The following is a 20736-nucleotide window of genomic DNA, read 5'->3' as shown; positions in this document are numbered from 1 at the left end:
TGTTTTTATTTGGTTAATGTTGCATAGGCTTATGTTTTTAATGTCATGTTTTTTGTTATCTGAGCGGTAGATCTCGGCTTGCATTATGACTCAGAGGTTAGTGACCACTGTTTTAATGTATCACTGTTCACCAAACCATTTACACTCCATTGGTAGTGATGGCTCATTGTTTTAATGTCACTGCAGTATAACGACACCAATATGTGTATGACAAAAACCTAGTATTTCTGGTTAGACTTACCTACGGTCCATAGAACTTGGAATGCATGTACATCTGTATTTCAGTACGTATCATACCACATCCATATGGAGTTTGCCCGCCCTCTCTCTCCTCATGGCATATCAATGGTTTAATGATATCTATGCAATGATTCCTTTAATGTTCTAATGTGAATTTGAGGCTGTATGCTGCCAGTTGGGGTTGTTATTGTATGCATTAAGTGCCATTCTCTATTCATTTTTTTTATTTTTAATAACACACATACCAGATCTTTTTAGAGTTTATGAAAATTTCATGCTAAAACAAACTGGTTCAATGATCAAAACTTGCATTTTCTCACTGAGATGTTTCAAAATAGCAGGTCATTCAAAAGTATTGACAACTGGGAGATATAATATTGAGTGACTGTTTTAAACTATTATTCTGGACCAATTCAGGACCAATCCAAGGGCACCAAACTGTATGCCAATGTGTTCCTCTGTGCCAATAAACTTTGACCTTGAGTTAATCTCAAGACAACATATTTACTGAATGTCTTTAGAAAAATTCCTATCATCTTTAAAAATCTCAGATGTTAAATCTATTTGATGTTTTTTTTATTTCTTCTTTGTCACAGTCATTTCACAAATAGCCTTGCTGTATGAGTGCCTTGGTTATTTTGGTCCCACGTCAAAGTTATTTCCTGAAAGACCCTAATTTAAAGTATTTATAATATCTACAGTATATTGCTATTTCTCTGAGGTGGTGGCATTTTTTCATATTGATTAAATGTATTTAGTCTTGTTCCTTGCGTTCCACTGTGTATGCTTGGGCTTTGCTGATTATGACCAGGTGCATGTTATCCATGTTTTGAACTTGCATGATGTTTGGGAGGTGGTCAGGGTAGGGTTTTTATGTATGAGTGTTTGTCTATTTGGGACTTTTTAAAGGATTGAGGTAGATTCAGCATTATGGTGAACGTTTCTGAACTTTCCTCAGTTGACTGGATGGACCTTATGCTCTTCATGCTGGCTTCCTTATCGATCCAATGATTTTTTTATTTTATGTATTCAGCTGGCCGTGATTTGTATATTCACCAATGATGTTTACAAATTTTTAGGTTGCGCCTCTACTCACGTTGGTTGAGCACCCTTTCTTTCTATATTCACCATTAAACCATTATAAAACAGGTTTCCACCACCACATCATGCCATTGACACTGCCTGATCCAACCTCTGCTGTACTAAGATCGAATCGATAAATGACCTGTATCTCATCTATGGCTGCGTTTACACGTTTGTTTACAGCTATACTGTATGGGTGAATTAATAAAAAGATTATACTGAAACCATGTCATGTTCATTTGTCTGCCTTTTTATTGAATTACACACTGATGTATAAATAAAATGTTTGTGTGAAAATGGGCCATTTGTGTCAACACAAACAAAGGGAGAATATTTTGTTTATAGGCTATTAGGAGCCTTTGCACTTAGTTCCCGATGAATTTCTGCCGCGGTTCACTGAGGGTGACTCCTCCCTCTTTCATTGCTGTCCGGTAGGACTGAACCTGAAAAAGAAACACACAACACCTGAGGGGTATACTACAAATCGAGCTAGATGTACTCAGGCTTTTCTGAAATTAGTTAGGTTCAGTTTGCGCCACATTCCAGCTCAGGCTTCATCCATGTTACGGATATTGATCATGCCGCCGGCTTACTCTAGCCGGGCTTGTAACTGTGCATTCATGTCGCACATGGCTACTCGAACGCCAAACTCTTCATTGAACAATGCTGAAACATCAATCCATGGGCCAGTTAGTGCCACATTTTAATTTTTGCCAAAATCAAAATGAAAAAAGTTAACCTGCAAATTCAGCAGGCTATGGTGTGAAATGGGCTGATTGAAGTGCTGTCTTATTTAAATGTCGTCTTTGGTGTGCTTATCAATGCATGAGTCCCTTTTCCCCCACTATCGATAAAACAATTATATTAAGTCATACGAAATGTTTACTGCACATGAAGTTTCAAATGCATCCTGATATGTATTTGAATATTACTCTAACACATTTGATTAATAAAATATTTAAAGGTGCAATATGTAACTTTCTGGGCAACCCAACCAAATTCACATAGACATCTGAGCTATAGATCTGTCATTCTCAATGAAAGCAAGTCTTAGAAGCAGTAGATCTGTTCTATGTGCGTTATTTCTATGCTTCCTGTTCAGTTTCGTTTTTGAGTCTTTTACTTTTGTTTTTTACACCAGCTTAAAATACAATATTTTCCATTATAGTTTATTTTAGCTACCAGAAAATGGCTAAGCGATTTCTGCATATTGCACCTTTAATCAGTTGTCTTCCTCAAATATGATCCGGATGATGACGCAATCTTTGCGAGAGGGAGGGAATCTACACTGAACAAAAATATAAACGCAACATGTAAAGTGTTGGTCCCATGTTTCATGAGCGGAAATAAAAGATCCCAGAAATTTTCCATATGCACAAAATGCTTATTTCGCTCAAATTTGTGCACAAATTTGTTTACATCCCTGTTAGTTAACATTTCTCCTTTGGCAACATAACCCATCCACCTGACAGGTGTGGCATATCAAGAAGCTGATTAAACAGCATGATCATTACACAGGTGCACCTTGTGCTGGGGACAAGGCCACTAAAATTTGCAGTTTTGTCACAACACAATGCCACAGATGTCTCATGTTGAGGGAGCGTGCAATTAGCATGCTGACTGCAGGAATGTCCACCAGAGCTGTTGCCATAGAATTGAATGTTAATTTCTCTACCATAAGCCGCCTCCAATGTAGTTTTAGAGAATTTGGCAGTACGTCCAACTGGCCTTACAACCGCAGACCACATGTATGGCGTCGTGTGGGCGAGCAGTTTACTGATGTCAATGTTGTGGTGGTGGGGTTATGGTATGGGCATAAGCTACAGACAACGAACACAATTGCATTTTATCGATGGCAATTTGATTGCACAGAGATTGTCGTGCCATTAATCTGCCACCATCACCTCATGTTTCAGCATAATACACGGCCCCATGTCGCAAGGATCTGTACACAATTCCTGGAAGTTGAAAATGTCCCAGTTCTTCCATGGCCTGCATACTCACCAGACATGTCACCCATTGAGCATGTGTGGGATGCTCTGGATCGACGTGTACAACAGCGTGTTCCAGTTCCCGCCAATATCCAGCAACTTCGCACAGCTATTAAAGAGGAGTGGTACAACATTCCACAGGCCACAATCAACAGACTGATCAACTCTATGCGAAGGAGATGTATCGCGCTGCATGGGGCAAATTGTGGTCACACCAGATACTGACTGCTTTTCTGATCCACGCCCCCAATTTTTTTTTAAAGGTATCTGTGACCAACAGATGCATATTTGTATTCCCAGTCATGTGAAATCCATAGATTAGGGCCTAATGAATTTATTTCAATTGACTGATTTCATTATATGAACTGTAGCTCAGTAAAATCTTTGAAATGGTTGCATGTTGCGTTTATATTTTTGTTCAGTATACTTTGATTGGTCCTCAACTCAAGGATCAAACGCTTCATTCAGGATAATTGGAGTTAGCCTGCCCCGGAGCAGGTTAGCTATGAAGGATTCATTGCCGTAGAAATTGACCTGGCTAAAAGGTGGACCAAAGTTACCTCGCTAACTCCTCAAACCAGATTCATAGTATAGGGCTCTGGCTGTGTATCTTCCTAACCTTGGCTGTTTCCAACTACTCAACAAACACTGAACAACATGAAGCATGTTACACACACACACGTTTCTGTACTCATAGCATTCTACCAGTACTGTCAAGGGATGTCACAACCCCCAGCACCGCCGGCAGTACTTACAGCATCCGAGCGGTACTGCCAGGGGATGTGTCTGTACACCATCCTAGTTATGCCAGCTTGACGACACCTCTGTGCCAGCACCTCGCCCACAGCCTGACTGGCTGCCACACAACGGGTAGAACCCAGCTCACGCTTCAGGGCCCACTCTTTGGTGGAACACGACAGCACAGGGACAGGATCACCATTGGCAAACACCTCAGCTGTTACGTGGTGCTGGGAGCGAGAGAAAACCAACCTGAAGGAGGAGAGAAGTGAGGAGATTGGTGGAGAAGCAAGGGGTAAGGGCATGAAGAGAGATGGAGAAGAGTAGGGGAAAGACAAAAGGGGTTATAAAAGGAGTGTCAATCTGTATGTCTGCCTTTCTAGTGTCAATCTCTTTATCCAATGTATGAACACACAGAGCGAGAGACACACCTGTGGTAGAACTTTTGGGAGGGCCAGGTTGTTCTCCAGCCCCTGTCCTTCACCGCTAGAGCCATCTGCTCCAGGTTCCGCGGGTTTCTGTTTACAAATGTCGGGTTCACGGCTTCATTATCATCTACAGTGGGCTGGAGCTGGGGCGCCGCCAGGCTCATACAACGGACTGGAGAGAGGAGGGGGATCAAGAACATGGTGGTGTCTAGAGCAGCATTAAGAACATGCTAACGCAATTGACATTTTTATAAACATGATAATTTACACATAACACATTTGGCATCAACGAGGAGCAGTGGTTTCTTACCTGATTTCAGATATTGGTTTATTGCAGACCCACTCTGCCCGCACCTTTGAATTTGACCTAGTAATAACCGCACGTTTCGACTTAATTCACCCCAAACTGCCATCTCCTCGTTCCTTTTGTGGTCATATATGAGTAATAAAGTGCAGTCTATACTTAATTATCCACTTTAGCGACTCATAACATAGAGAAAACAGGATAATTGCAGATATTATTTAAGCAGCATTCGCCTTGACATGTGTGCCGCCATCTTTGACACTTTGTATGGACCACTTCCTTTTTCGTCATCTTTGACAACATCCGGTTCTTCCTCGCACCACATGCATACCCCACACTGTAGCTGGTTCTATTGGTTTAAATTGACTTATACAATTATTAAAGTGAAAATGAAATAATTAAATTGAGACGAAATGAGAACAATATTGATTCATGTGCATAATTTAAAAAGAAAATGGCCGACTTGCCTAATTTCTACAATAGGAATAAGTCAAATCGTACACCCACACAAGAATCATCAGGAAAAAAACGGTATTTAATTTAATTTCAGCCCTAGAGTTTAACACAGTGATAGAGCAAACAAACAGACAGTACGATGTGAACCATCATACAGAGAATGCAGCAGACTAACAATTGTTCCATAAGGCTTGAATGTGTTCCATGATCAGTCTTCGTGGCTTAAAATAACAGATATGAGGCCTCAGATTCCAAACATTAAAACTAGATGGGCTCATAAAGGCACACAAATCATAGAGATTTAAGCAATTCCTGAAGTTTATATCTTTGGCAAAACATTGATCTTCATTCAGATGGTTCTCTGCTCAGATCAGACAGAATGTGAATGACACGAGTTTACAAGTTTCCCTTTCCATAATTATTAACGTGTTCAAATATGACATAAGAAAGAGGAGGTGTTGAGTACCATAAAGGGTTGTTCATGTTACCATCATAGCAAAATCAGCACCGCTATCATGTCTATGTGGACTCTCTTCAAGACCACAACAGATGAGTTAAGACAATTGGTGTGTCCCTTATCTTTACTGACTTTGAGATCAAGGTCATGTGTGAAAGACAATAGCAACCATTTCTTGAGTTATTCAACCAAACAACACTATGAAGATATTGCAACCATTTTCAAATCATGTTTAGAACAATAAACGGAGAGGATGTGAATGTATTACTGTTAATATATTATTTAAACTACACATTATCTAATTGTACATTACTGGAAGTTGAGACACATGGGGTGTGTTCGTAAATTCACTCTGGAGTGCGCTCAGAGTGCTCATAAATTCAGAGCGTTGTCAGAGTGTCCTTTCGTAAATTCAGAGTGTTTCGCTCTCTGAGCATTCAGAGCGCACACTGGATGCTCTGGCCGAGGAGTAGGGTTGATCCGAGCGTTCTGACTTCACAACGGCAGTCAAGCACCCAAGCTAACTGGCTAAAGTTGGCTAGCTACTTCCAGACACAAATGAGAGAACACTTCACTGACCATTTTACTCCCCCTAGCAGAGCTGGTTAGGCTGCTTTCATGTTATCTAGAGTGTTGGTGACTAACTGTGCTGCTGGCAACAATTTATTTACGTTTGTTTGCAAACACTGGTCATATTCAACGGGTGTTGCGCGTTCGTAAATTCCTGTTATTCTGCGCTCTGGCACACTCAGACGAGAGTGCTCTGAAATCAGAGTAGATAGCCAAAGTGAATTTACAGACGCACCCCATGATCAGTGCATAGAGGGAACAAGAAAGTCACTGATTTTGATGACAGCATGCATGTTGAAATAGGCACATAAACAGTCAATACCATACTGCAAAGGCCTCAATGCATTCTTGGACATTGAACACGTTTTACAAAACCCCAAGCTTTCAAAAAGAGACAGCAATCATTCTGAAATGTGTGGGGTGTGATAGGTGCAGAGCAAGTTAATATAACCATTTGGCAATCATAATTCATTGATCGTTTAAATGTTCACATAGTGGACCAGGGATGAGAAGGAGAAAGGGTTCAGCTTGTAGCCTGTTCCACTGTAGAACTTATTCTGGAACTCCACCCTAGGAGAGAGACAAACATTTCTAAAATCAACAGACAATATTGCATAGAATTTCTTTTTATGAATAATATATTTGATCTTATTCTCCATTCACACACTCCTCTCCCCCTTCATCGAATTCCTTCCCACCATCTTTCACTCATTCTCGCTTTCCCCCCCTACCTCCCTCCCTCCCTCCCTCCGTCCCCCTTCTCTCACCAGTGCAGACGCAGGGCATGCAGGAAGGCAGACAGGCCCTCCATGACCAGCAGGATGGAGACTGTCAGCACGGAGAAGAAGAAGAAGAAGACAAACAGGACCACAGATCCCACATAGCCTTGCCAGGTCAGGGCGTTACGCATCAGCATCACCCAGAGCACCTCTGACAGCTCTGGAGGGACGGAGGGGGAAAAGGGACACACTGAGTAGGCGCTAGAATGAGTTAGTACTCTTAAAGAAATGAGTCAGTGTGCAATGAGTTAATCACTGTAAATCAGTGGGGGAAAGTGTGCGTGTGTGTGTGACTCACGTGCGTGTGCAAGGCTGAGGGCCCACAGTCGTAGGTAGGAGGCTGTGTTGGAGATGCAGCCTAGACAGTACTCTATGGTGTGGATGGCCTGGTGCATGAACACATCAGCAGCATCAAACTCCTACAGAGACAGGGAAAAAAGGGTAGAAAAGTTGGACGGAGTAATACGTTATTACTTTTGACACTAGCTCGGGCTCTAAGTACATAGAAATCAAATCAAATCAAATGTTATTTGCCACATGCGCCGAATACAACAGGTGTAGACATTACAGTGAAATGCTTACTTACAAGCCCTTAGCCAACAATGCAGTTTTAAGAAAAATAAGTGTTAAGTAAAGAAATAGATAAGTTAAAAATAAAAATAAAAAATAATTTAAGAGCAGCAGTCAAATAAAATAACAGTAGGGAGGCTATATACAGGGGGTACCAGTACAGAGTCAATGTGCAGGGGCACAGGTTAGTCAAGGTAATTGAGGTAATATGTACATGTGGGTAGAGTTAAAGTGACTATGCATAGATAATAAACAGAGTAGCAGCAGCGTAAAAGAGGGGGTGGGGTGGGGGGACAATGCAATAGTCCGGGTAGCCATGTTTAGCTGTTCAGGAGTCTTATGGCTTGGGGGTAGAAGCTGTAAGGAAGCCTTTTGGACCTAGACTTGGCGCTCCGGTACCGCCTGCCGTGCGGTAGCAGAAAGAACAGTCCATGACTAGGATGGCTGGAGTGTTTGGCAATTTCTAGGGCCTTCCTCTGACACCGCCTGGTATAGAGGTCCTGGATGGCAGGAATCTTGGCCCCAGTGATGTACTGGGCCGTACGCACTACCCTCTGTAGTGCCTTGCGGTCGGAGGCCGAGCAGTTGCCATACCAGGCAGTGATGCAACCAGTCAGGATGCTCTCGATGGTGCAGCTGTATAACTTTTTGAGGATCTGAGGACCCATGCCAAATCTTTTCAGTCTCATGAGGGGAATAGGCTTTGTCGTGCCCTCTTCACGACTGTCTTGGTGTGTTTGGAACATGATAGTTTGTTGGTGATGTGGACACCAAGGAACTTGAAGCTCTCAACCTGTTCCACTACAGCCCCGTCGATGAGAATGGGGGTGTGCTCAGTCCTCTTTTTTTTTCCTGCAGTCCACAATCATGGAGCTAGCACGGGTAACACTGTGACTCCCTGTCTCCCCCTCTCACCTTCTCCTCCTCTCTGTGACTCCCTGTCTCCACCTCTCCCTGATGAGCGTTGATGGAACTGTTCTCAGCCAACAGGGGTCGTCTGTCTCCTGCCTGGAAGACACAATCACATCAGACCAACTCACAGACATTATAATACATACTGTATATAAATACATATTTTAATACACAATACATATATTAACTATAAGTCGCTCTGGATAAGAGCGTCTGCTAAATGACTAAAATGTCAATGTAAATATATTACACATACAGATGTTATACACATAAGAATAAACTAAGTCATTCTAGATACTTACACTCAAATCAATACACATAGCACACGTTCAAACAGACACACACACACAGTTGCTCACCATGTGCCGGTGTTTCCTCTTGTGTGTGATGTATTCATGGATGGGTTTCCCCAGCAGTAGGACTGGAACAAAACACAGCGCCAGCACCACCAGGACATTCTGCACCACCATCTACAGTACAGAGAGAGAGGGAGTTAGAACGTCACACACACACACACACACACACACACACACACACACACACACACACACACACACACAAACACACGAGTGCAGGTTGTATTTTGGAGTGAGCATGCTGCCATACTATTGTTTGCCTATAGATTATATTTTCAAGTATTCAGCTAACATTAAGCATACTTTAGACAAATAAGTACTTTGGAGTGAGTGCGTTGTGTGCTCTTCCATGCCCTACCACACACATACAGTGAGGGAAAAAAGTATTTGATCCCCTGCTGATTTTGTACGTTTGCCCACTGACAAAGAGATGATCAGTCTATAATTTTAATGGTAGGTTTATTTGAACAGTGAGAGACAGAATAACAACAACAAAAAATCCAGAAAAAAATGCATGTCAAAAATGTTATAAATTGATTTGCATTTTAATTAGGGAAATAAGTATTTGACCCCTATGCAAAACATGACTTAGTACTTGGTGGCAAAACCATTGTTGGCAATCACAGAGGTCAGACATTTCTTATAGTTGGCCACCAGGTTTGCACACATCTCAGGAGGGATTTTGTTCCACTCCTCTTTGCAGATCTTCTCCAGGACCTTAATGTGCTTCTTCTTGAGCCACTCCTTTGTTGCCTTGGCCGTGTGTTTTGGGTCATTGTCATGCTGGAATACCCATCCACGACCCATTTTCAATGCCCTGGCTGAGGGAAGGAGGTTCTCACCCAAGATTTTACGGTACATGGCCCCGTCCATCGTCCCTTTGATGCGGTGAAGTTGTCCTGTCCCCTTAGCAGAAAAACACCCCCAAAGCATAATGTTTCCACCTCCATTGTTGACGGTTGGGATGGTGTTCTTGGGGTCATAGGCAGCATTCCTCCTCTTCCAAACACGGCGAGTTGAGTTGATGCCAAAGAGCTAGATTTTGGTCTCATCTGATCACCACTTTCACCCAGTTGTCCTCTGAATCATTCAGATGTTAATTGGCAAACTTCAGACGGCCCTGTATATGTGCTTTCTTGAGCAGGGGGACCTTGCGGGCGCTGCAGGATTTCAGTCCTTCACGGCGTAGTGTGTTACCAATTGTTTTCTTGGTGACTATGGTCCCAGCTGCCTTGAGATCATTGACAAGATCCTCCCGTGTAGTTCTCTGCTGATTCCTCACCGTTCTCATGATCATTGCAACTCCACGAGGTGAGATCTTGCATGGAGCCCCAGGCCGAGGGAGATTGACAGTTATTTTGTGTTTCTTCCATTTGCGAATAATCGCACCAACTGTTGTCACCTTCTCACCAAGCTGCTTGGCGATGGTCTTGTAGCCCATTCCAGCCTTGTGTAGGTCTACAATCTTGTCCCTGACATCCTTGGAGAGCTCTTTGGTCTTGGCCATGGTGGAGAGTTTGGAATCTGATTGATTGATTGCTTCTGTGGACAGGTGTCTTTTATACAGGTAACAAGCTGAGATTAGGAGCACTCCCTTTAAGAGTGTGCTCCTAATCTCAGCTCGTTACCTGTATAAAAGACACCTGGGAGCCAGAAATCTTTCTGATTGAGAGGGGGTCAAATACTTATTTCCATCATTAAAATGCAAATCAATTTATAACATTTTTGAAATTCGTTTTTCAGGATTTTTTTGTTGTTATTCTGTCTCTCACTGTTCAAATAAACCTACCATTAAAATTATAGACTGATCATTTCTTTGTCAGTGGGCAAACGTACAAAATCAGCAGGGGATCAAATACTTTTTTCCCTCACTGTACCAGTCCTGTACAGTGCCACCAGGTTTCCCCACAAAACACACACATTCAAACAGCCACATTCAGACAGACACCTGTCCTTCGTAGAGGGGTAGGTTTTCCTTGTTCTCGGTGAATAGGAACATGTCTATGAAGTGGATGAGGATGCTGGGGGCGGAGTTAGAGTGGGCCGTGTCAAAGGCCAGCCACTTGAAAATGACCATGAAGACCAGGTAACCAAACAGACACAGCATGAAGAACAGCTCTGGGATCAGTACCAGGAACACACTGCTCAACTGGTTAAAGTGTCTGGAGGGATGGGGGAGAGAGGGATGGGTAGAGTGAGAGAGGGGTGAATAGAGAGACAAAGAGAGAAGTGGGTGGGTAGAGGGAGATGGGTAGGGATAGCAAGAGGGATGGTGAGAAAATTATTAGATTACAGTGATACTCCCTTGCAGTTCCATACACACCAGGGTTGGGGTCAATTCAGGAAGTACACTAAAATTCTAATTCTAATTCTCTACAATGCTTTTCAATGAAAATCAAATGGAATTTGGTTTACTTTCTTTCCTTTACACACACACACACACACACACACACACACACACACACACACACACACACACACACACACACACACACACTGTTCCCTCACATGTAGTTGAAGAAGGACAGACAGACTCCGAAGGTCATGTGGATGACCCCGATGATGACAGACATCTTCATCTTGTAGGAGTTGAGGAATGTCAGGTGGTTGTTGGACAGACCCCAGACCTGAGAGGGACAGACAGACAGCACAGTTACTCATAAGAACAGTCATTGAAACAATCATTACAGAGATGGAGAGTGAGAGATGGACGAGTGAGAAATGGAGGAGTGAGAGATGGAAAGTGAGAGATGGAGAGTGAAAGAAAGATAAGAGGCAGTGTGAGGTGCATTTCCATACCGGATCGATGCCAAAGGGATAGGGTCCGGTAAAAACCCCAGTGATGTTAGGGTCCAGGGACAGGAAGTTGTTCTCTTTAACAGTTGTTGGACTAAGAGAAAAAGAGAGAGAGATACAAAACTCATATTGTAAACATAACATACAGGACAATCAGAAAAGTGATTGTGGCGCTGTTATGCATGTGTGAGTGATGGGCACGGGCACACGGTGTGTGTGTGTGTGTGTGTGTGTGTCCTTACTTCCACTCCCCGTTCTCAAACATGGGTCCTACATGCCAGCCGGAGTTGAAGGGGCTGAGTCCTCTGCTAAAACACTCATTGTAGATGGCCCCAGTGTAGACAGAGAACAGTCCCATCAACAGGATCAGATAGCGCCCTCCAAACATCATCCTCCAGATCTAAATCACACAGAGACATTATATTAGGACTGTTCCTCTGAATCAGTATATTTGTCAGTCTCTCAATTTAAAGGGTGTGTATGGAAAGGTGTGACTGTGTGTGTGTGTCTGTGTGACCTCATTAGTGTTGTTCCTGAGTTTGGGGTCCTTCTCCTCCAGAACCATCCAGAGGGCAGCCAGGAACATCAGCAGGCCATGACCCACGTCCCCAAACATCACCGCAAACAGGAAGGGGAATGTGATGATGGTGTACACCGCTACAGAGTCAGGGGGGAGGAGGGAATGAGAAAGGGAAAAAGAGAAAGGAGGAGGGAGATATGGGGAAAGGAGAGCGAGGGTAATGGAGAGAGGTTAGCCAGAGAAAGTAGGAGAGAAGAAAATAGAGAGAGGGGTGAGCGAGAGAACGGGGGATAATAGTTCTGATCATTGACATATACTAGAGCAGCTGGTTCTTCCCTGGGTTGTTAGATGGTTAGAGGTTGGAAGTGACTGCTAAATGGATTGATGTATTGATTGAGTGATACCTGGGTTGACCTCGTGGTAACTGGCCACTCCGTAGGCGTCTACAATGTTCTGGAAGCCTGCAGTGAAGGAGTTGGTGGGAAACAGTGTGGGAGGAGGGGTGGAGCAGGGGAGGCGGTTGTAGAACGAGTCCACCCCACTGCCACTCTTCCTCTGATAGGGGGAGGGACAGAGAGAAGATGAGGGAGCTTAAAGACATACACGTTTGGGGTACTTTGTAAAATGACATCCATTCCTACATTTAAACAGCATGACAACAAAAGACCAGTAACTCGCTCGTGTTGCGTTACTCAATCTCACACAATCTCTTTCCCACCTCTACTCTCCCTTCTTCTGTCTCCCATCTACCCCTCCCTCTTTCCTTCCCCTCTCTCACCCCTCCTTCTCTCAGGGCACTGCGTAGTTCGGGCAGCTTGCTGACGGGACACCAGGCTTCAGCGATCAGACATTTGTCGGTGACGGAGGGGCTGCAGAGGTTCAGTACAGCCTGGACTGCCTTACACTTCTGGACCCGCACCTTCCACTGGGGCAATACCGCTACAGCACGCACCAACAGCTGCTGGAGGAACTGCTCTGTCTGAAAGAGGACCTGGTGAGGGGAGGGCAGAGGGGTGAAGGACGAATGGGGAGGTGTGGATTAGAGATGGAGTTCGAGGCAACTTTACAGACAGTAAATGTTTGCTCCCAATGATTTTAGTGATTCAGCAACAAAGTTGAAGGTGAATGTATTTTATACAGCGGTAGTGTCTGACATACAGATTTGATGTCTTCAATTCTGCCCTGCAGTCCCTGGAGAATCTCCTCTCTCTGTGTGGGGCTGTCAGGGTACGCAAACACCTGCGTGTGGAAGCTGGGAATGCAAGTTATCAAGGTGGTGCAAGAAAGACAAGGGTCATTAAACAAGTATGTACATGGACTACTGCAATTGGGTAAATGACACAACAAGAAGTGGACAGGTTTACTCACCAATCACAGATCTTCTTGACCTTCTGTCCGATCTGATCTCCCCAGTAAGATATGAGGAACACTGTCCACTGCACCATCTCCCCCTGCAATCCCATCACATATTAAAAATGTTGACACATTGACCATCTTGTTTGCCACTCTTACTTAAAGGAAAATTCCACCCAAAATCTTTTTGCCATTTGTTTCATCAGTCCATTGTTGATATAGTCCCAAAATGTTTTGCATGTCAGCAATCAAGATATATAACTTTCAAAATACAGAAATACAGCCGATATGATGCATTTTGCATCATATGATGCAACTTGATTGCTGACATACAAAACATTTTGGGACTATATCAACTATGGCCTAATGAAACAAATAACAAAAGATAAATTAAACAAATACCAAAAGATAGGGTGGAGTTTTACTTTAAGTATAACTTTTCTCTTCATTTCTTTCTTCCTCCTCCTCCTCCTCGCCCTCTCTCCTCACCGTGTCAGGATGCTCCAGCTGCTCCTCCATCTCTCTGAAGTTCACGATGATGTAACCACGGCATGCTCGCCATAGCAACCGCTCAAACGATGGGACTTTCCAGGGGTGGACCACACCAGCCTGAAAACTGCAGAAGAGAGAGGGATGAGCAAAAAAAAACAGTTAAATTGGCAAATGTGGATGTTGACCAACTGGAAAATGGAAATCACTCATTGTCCACAGCCAATATAAAAAAAGAAGGTTGAAAGACACGGGCAATCGCTTTCACCAATGATGTTTACCTGAGGTGGACATCCTGACGGTTAGGCTCCAATATGCCTACTGTTTCCCGTAGAGGAGGTGGAGCCTGTAAGAGGAAACAATAAAAAGAGTTAGGGAGACTTTAACACATCCAAACAGTAGTTTTAGTTCTCTGAGGGAGTGGGTCTGGGTGTGTGTGAGAGAGAGAGAGAGAGAGAGAGAGAGAGAGAGAGAGAGAGAGAGAGAGAGAGAGAGAGAGAGAGAGAGAGAGAGAGAGAGAGAGAGAGAGAGAGAGAGAGAGAGAGAGAGAGAGAGAGAGAGAGAGAGAGAGAGAGAGAGGTGATAGGAGGTGTAGTTTTGACCTGTGAGGCGGTGAGGGAGTGGGTCTGGGTGAGAACTCCTTTGTACTGGCTGAGCTTGGTCAGCTGGGCTCTGAGACCGTCTCTGTTCCTGGACACTTCTTTGAGCTCCCTGGCCAGCCTCTCACTCTCCTCCTCAATGGTGAGCACCTCTCTGGGCTGGGGGGCCAAGGGAGTCGGGCAGGGGGGAGGAAGGGGACCATGGAGGGGGGGCGACAGGGACCTATTGATCTCCTGCTCCAGGAACGCTGAGTGGAGAGAAGGATGAAAAGTGAGAGAGATGGAGGGAGAGACAGGGAGAAAGATATGGAAGGATAGAAAGGCCAAAGGAGAGAAAGAAAGAGAAATATAAAGGAGAAAACTGTCAAACATAATTTTTCCGTATTAGGATAGGGGTTTTACTGAGCGACCTTGGTTTAGGAGACGATAATAGTGTGAGAGATCTAGATACTCACAGAAGGTTTTCTCCAGTTTCTCACATCGTCTCACCTCCCCCACAAACTTCCTCTGGAAGGAGTTGACGTTGGGGTTCAACTGATTCACCACGGAGGGAAGAGCACAAGAGAGCGTTAGTTACAAGTTATTCAAACTAGGCTTTATTTAGTTGACACGTCATTAATTTCAAACGTAATTATTCATTGAGACATTAGTTACAGCTATTAGTTCTTAGCCAGTGAGACAAATCGAGGTCAGGGGAGAACAGAACTCACGTCTCTGAAACTCGACCAGGCCCAGTTCTCCCAGTTCACTGACACAGTTATAGGCCGAACCAGACTGAAGGAAGAGCTGCACCAGGCACACCTCCTCACTGCGGAACATAGAACCCATCGTCACCTAGAGATACGCCTAGAGGGAGAGGGGAAGTGGGAGTGAAGGGAGCAAGAGAGAGAGGGCGGTTGGGTAAGAAGGTCGAAAAAGAGACACAGTTGGAAAGGAGATTGGATCGAATTAGTAAATAGATAAGAGTAGTGAGAGAGATAAGGAGAAGAGAGAAAATAAGAGATATATTGTGGAAATTGTATTAAAGTGCATGGCAAGAGGCTAAACTTTTGAGGTAGGAGACCACCAGAGCCATAGGCCTACAGCCGTTGCTTAAAAAACAGCTGACAGTTGCAGAAAAGGGAAGGATTAATTCATGACCCTCTGACTAACCGAAAAAGTCACAAGAATTGCAAAACAGTGGAATTTCCACTCAAGCTGCGCTTCACAACTAATGAAATGCTGACCACAAGTCAATGCATCTAGCCTCAGGTCTCAATACACGACCACCCTTGATGTGGGTAACTAAAATAGGTCCATAGTGAGGAATTTCAAGGACTTTTGGGAGAGACTGGAGAGAGACTGAACGAATAGACTACACAATGAGTAATAGGTTTGGTTTCAGGTAGCTTAGAGGGTAAGAGCGTTGTGCCAGTAACCGAAAGGTCGCTGGTTCTAATCCCCAAGCCGACTAGGTGAGAAATCTGTCGATGTGCCCTTAAGCAAGGCACTTAACCCTAATTGCTCCTGTAAGTCGCTCTGGATAAGAGCGTCTGCTAAATGACAAAAATGTAAATGTAAAAATGTTTCGCTTTGCCAGAAAAAGGTGCTCCACCCACAAAAGCCGCAAATTCGTCCAGCATCAATCATTTCAAACGAATTGAATGTATCAATTTCGCGGAGTTACTGTCATCATGAGACATTGTTGGCAACATTGTATGCAAAAGTTGGCAAACGTTCCCCCCTCTCTTGTCAGTCAAAACAAAACAAAAACGGATCCTGTTTGGCGACAATGTTTCCATACATTGCATTATTAAGCTATAAATCAGTTATTATTATTATTATTATTAAATCAGTTATTATTAGGCAACTCAAATAGCCTACAACAGAATGTCCAAGTTATCCACATACCTGTAACTGAAATTAGACAACTTGTTGACCGACCACTATATACGAATCTATCCTTTGAGAACAAAGCACGTTGGAAATATATAAACTTGACCTGTTTTCTTCAATCTGTCCCGCTCTATCGAAAGTGATGGCTACTTGTGAGAGTTAGCTCGAGGTGACATAAAATAACAACAAACAGTGACGGTGAAGAGTTTCTGAACATGCTACTGTACTGTCACCCGTACACTTGTATTCACCCAGCAGCACAAACGTTGACGTCACTTTTGTTGCCTTCAAAATAATAATATGCCATTTAGCAGACGCTTTTATCCAAAGCGACTTACAGTCATGTACGCATACATTTTAACGTATGGGTGGTCCCGGGGATTGAACCCACTACCCTGGCGTTACAAGCGCCATGCCCTACCAATTGAGCTACAGAGGACCATAATAAAAGCCTGCATTTCAAAACATTGCAATGTGGGTAACTCATTCAAAAGATATGGCATTTTAAATGAATGGCCACTTCTATTGTGACAAAAAGAAAATGCACTGGGTAATTTATGAAAACAAATTAAAAAAATATGGGTGATTTGTCTATTTATTAATTAATATTTATTAATACCAATAATGACAAAATACAATGTTGACACTGGTATGTTCAGAAAATTGTGCTGTAGAGAGAAAACTTTTCTACCTGTCTCAGCTAAAGTGGGGTGGAAAATACTCAGTAGGGTCTCTACTAACCAACTAGGGTTAGTTTTGGAGTGGGACTGTGTCATACCCCCCTTTAGCTGAAACAGGTAGAAAGGTTCTCTCTACAAACCAATAAGTATCCCCGTGTATTGCGTTGCAGGAGTGGGTGGAGTAAGGAGTCACCAGTACTCTGTATTAAACCTGGTGCCCAGCACAAGATACCCATTTAAGATTTGCAGATACTATTGAGTAATTCCAATAACATATACAGTGGGGGAAAAAAGTATTTAGTCAGCCACCAATTGTGCAAGTTCTCCCACTTAAAAAGATGAGAGAGGCCTGTAATTTTCATCATAGGTACACATCAACTATGACAGACAAAATGAGGAAAAAAAATCCAGAAAATCACATTGTAGGATTTGTAATGAATTTCTTTGCAAATTATGGTGGAAAATAAGTATTTGGTCAATAACAAAAGTTTCTCAATAATTTGTTATATACCCTTTGTTGGCAATGACACAGGTCAAACGTTTTCTGTAAGTCTTCACAAGGTTTTCACACACTGTTGCTGGTATTTTGGCCCATTCCTCCATGCAGATCTCCTCTAGAGCAGTGATGTTTTGGGGCTGTCGCTGGGCAACACGGACTTTCAACTCCCTCCAAAGATTTTCTATGGGGTTGAGATCTGGAGACTGGCTAGGCCACTCCAGGACCTTGAAATGCTTCTTACGAAGCCACTCCTTCGTTGCCCGGGCGGTGTGTTTGGGATCATTGTCATGCTGAAAGACCCAGCCATGTTTCATCTTCAATGCCCTTGCTGATGGAAGGAGGTTTTCACTCAAAATCTCACGATACATGGCCCCATTCATTCTTTCCATTACACGGATCAGTCGTCCTGGTCCCTTTGCAGAAAAACAGCCCCAAAGCATGATGTTTCCACCCCCATGCTTCACAGTAGGTATGGTGTTCTTTGGATGCAACTCAGCATTCTTTGTCCTCCAAACACGACGAGTTGAGTTTTTACCAAAAAGTTCTATTTTGGTTTCATCTGACCATATGACATTCTCCCAATCCTCTTCTGGATCATCCAAATGCACTCTAGCGATCTTCAGACGGGCCTGGACATGTACTGGCTTAAGCAGGGGGACACGTCTGGCACTGCAGGATTTGAGTCCCTGGTGGCGTAGTGTGTTACTGATGGTAGGCTTTGTTACTTTGGTCCCAGCTCTCTGCAGGTCATTCACTAGGTCCCCCCGTGTGGTTCTGGGATTTTTGCTCACCGTTCTTGTGATCATTTTGACCCCACGGGGTGAGATCTTGCGTGGAGCCCCAGATCGAGGGAGATTATCAGTGGTCTTGTATGTCTTCCATTTCCTAATAATTGCTCCCACAGTTGATTTCTTCAAACCAAGCTGCTTACCTATTGCAGATTCAGTCTTCCCAGCCTGGTGCAGGTCTACAATTTTGTTTCTGGTGTCCTTTGACAGCTCTTTGGTCTTGGCCATAGTGGAGTTTGGAGTGTGACTGTTTGAGGTTGTGGACAGGTGTCTTTTATACTGATAACAAGTTCAAACAGGTGCCATTAATACAGGTAACGAGTGGAGGACAGAGGAGCCTCTTTAAGAAGAAGTTACAGGTCTGTGAGAGCCAGAAATCTTGCTTGTTTGTAGGTGACCAAATACTTATTTTCCACCATAATTTGCAAATAAATTCATTAAAAATCCTACAATGTGATTTTCTGGAGAAAAAAAATCTCAATTTGTCTGTCATAGTTGACGTGTACCTATGATGAAAATTACAGGCCTCTCATCTTTTTAAGTGGGAGAACTTGCACAATTGGTGGCTGACTAAATACTTTTTTCCCCCACTGTATTTGTATTTTATTAAAAGTGTATTTCTTTCAATATAGCCTACACAAAAGCTTTCAATATACCAGTATTTGTGTAAACGTTCAAAAGAAATGCTGGTATAAATCATACAATATTAAAATGTCAAATTATCCATGTATCTTTTCAGAGGTGGTTGCAATTCTGTGATTTTTATTCTTTTTTTGTCGATATTCACAAAGTTTAGCACGTCTTTGCAGGGGGACTTTTTTTATACATATATTCGCGAATCGCGATCGTGCTGCCAGCATAATATCCTGCTGGTAGGAGAACGATAATCAAGAGTACTGTCTTTGGTGAAGTACTTAGGGGAAGTAGCGAGAGCTATGACTCGCACTTCTCGTTCGATGGCTTCATGTCAGGTTACTTGTAAACATTCCCAAAATGTATTTACATAGGGGGAGATAGGTCAGAGGCCTATGGACCTACTGGATAGATGACAAGTGGACGTTTAAAAACATGTTGAGTTTTCTGCCTTACAGTACGGTATACTCCTCTATTCTTCCCCATCTTAGCCCAAACTCCTCAAGCAGCCTTATTCAAAAACCACAAACTTCCAGCGGCAGACTGGGACAAGCAGTCGGCCCTGGCATTTAACCACACCAGCCCACATCACTCTGCATGCCACCATACACACACACCATCCACACACATACACCCTGACCCTACTAAGACACAGGCAGTAGTGCTGACACATAACATTGGCAGTACAGTACAGCGTTTCTCAACCATTTCTGTACCAGTGTCTGGCGAGATCTGATCCTCCTCCTATTTTTTAACCAGATCATGTTTAAAACAAATACAATATGTAAAAGCACCACTGGAGATACAACTCACTACTATAACTGTCTCTCTGTCTGGAGATACAACTCACCACTATGACTGTCTCTCTGTCTGGAGATACAACTCACCACTATAACTGTGTCTCTGTCTGGAAATACAACTCACCACTATAACTGTGTCTCTGTCTGGAAATACAACTTACCACTATAACTGTGTCTCTGTCTGGAAATACAACTTACCACTATAACTGTGTCTCTGTCTGGAGATACAACTCACCACTATAACTGTGTCTCTGTCTGGAAATACAACTCACCACTATAACTGTACCGCTCCTCCAGACATTTGGTTTGCCTCCCTGTTGTGCTGTCGGTCTCAGATTCTTCTCTGCTGTCACTCTGTGCTTCTTCTTGTTCTCTGTCTGTTTGCCTGTCTGCTTAAGCCATATACTGTGGCTTGCGAAAGTATTCACCCCCCTTGGCATTTTTCCTATTTTGTTGCCTTACGACCTGGAATTAAATTAGATTTTTTGGGGGTTTGTATCATTTGATTTACACAACATGCCTCCCACTTTGAAGATGCAAAATTATTGTGAAACAAACAAGAAATAAGACAAAAAAAAACAGAAAACTTGAGCATGCATAACTATTCACCCCCTCAAAGTCAATACTTTGTAGAGCCACCTTTAGCAGCAATTACAGCTGCAAGTCTCTTGGGGTATGTCTCTATAAGCTTGGCACATCTAGCCACTTGGATTTTTGCCCATTCTTCAAGGCAAAACTGCTCCAGCTCCTTCAAGTTGGATGGGTTCTGCTGATGTACAGCAATCTTTAAGTCATACCACATATTCTCAATTGGATTGAG

General features: G+C 43.2%; 2 protein-coding genes across 2 annotated transcripts; both read right to left on the bottom strand.

Annotated features, from left to right (window-relative positions):
* Nucleotides 1-1552: 1552 nt before the first annotated feature.
* LOC121543459 (39S ribosomal protein L18, mitochondrial) lies at nucleotides 1553-5062 on the bottom strand. Its single transcript, XM_041853325.2, has 4 exons — nucleotides 4791-5062; nucleotides 4484-4652; nucleotides 4070-4304; nucleotides 1553-1766 (listed from the first exon to the last, which is right to left on the bottom strand). Exons 1-4 carry the CDS (start codon nucleotides 4891-4893, stop codon nucleotides 1689-1691), a joined length of 585 nt encoding a protein of 194 aa, XP_041709259.2. The 5' UTR covers nucleotides 4894-5062; the 3' UTR covers nucleotides 1553-1688.
* Nucleotides 5063-6293: 1231 nt separating this feature from the next.
* On the bottom strand, nucleotides 6294-16742 carry LOC121546687 (V-type proton ATPase 116 kDa subunit a3-like). The gene is made up of 20 exons (XM_041857919.2): nucleotides 16532-16742; nucleotides 15356-15487; nucleotides 15097-15178; nucleotides 14645-14889; nucleotides 14324-14388; nucleotides 14043-14169; nucleotides 13569-13651; nucleotides 13359-13452; nucleotides 12979-13191; nucleotides 12605-12755; nucleotides 12198-12337; nucleotides 11923-12080; nucleotides 11684-11774; nucleotides 11393-11511; nucleotides 10833-11046; nucleotides 8888-8998; nucleotides 8532-8624; nucleotides 7345-7465; nucleotides 7035-7206; nucleotides 6294-6837 (listed from the first exon to the last, which is right to left on the bottom strand). The coding sequence occupies exons 2-20, from the start codon at nucleotides 15467-15469 to the stop codon at nucleotides 6747-6749; spliced, it is 2484 nt and encodes an 827-aa protein (XP_041713853.2). The 5' UTR covers nucleotides 15470-15487; nucleotides 16532-16742; the 3' UTR covers nucleotides 6294-6746.
* Nucleotides 16743-20736: the final 3994 nt, after the last annotated feature.

The sequence above is a fragment of the Coregonus clupeaformis genome, chromosome 3 (genome assembly GCF_020615455.1).
Source record: "Coregonus clupeaformis isolate EN_2021a chromosome 3, ASM2061545v1, whole genome shotgun sequence".
In the NCBI taxonomy this organism is placed as follows: domain Eukaryota; kingdom Metazoa; phylum Chordata; class Actinopteri; order Salmoniformes; family Salmonidae; genus Coregonus; species Coregonus clupeaformis.
This window is presented reverse-complemented; position numbering and strand designations above follow the sequence as displayed.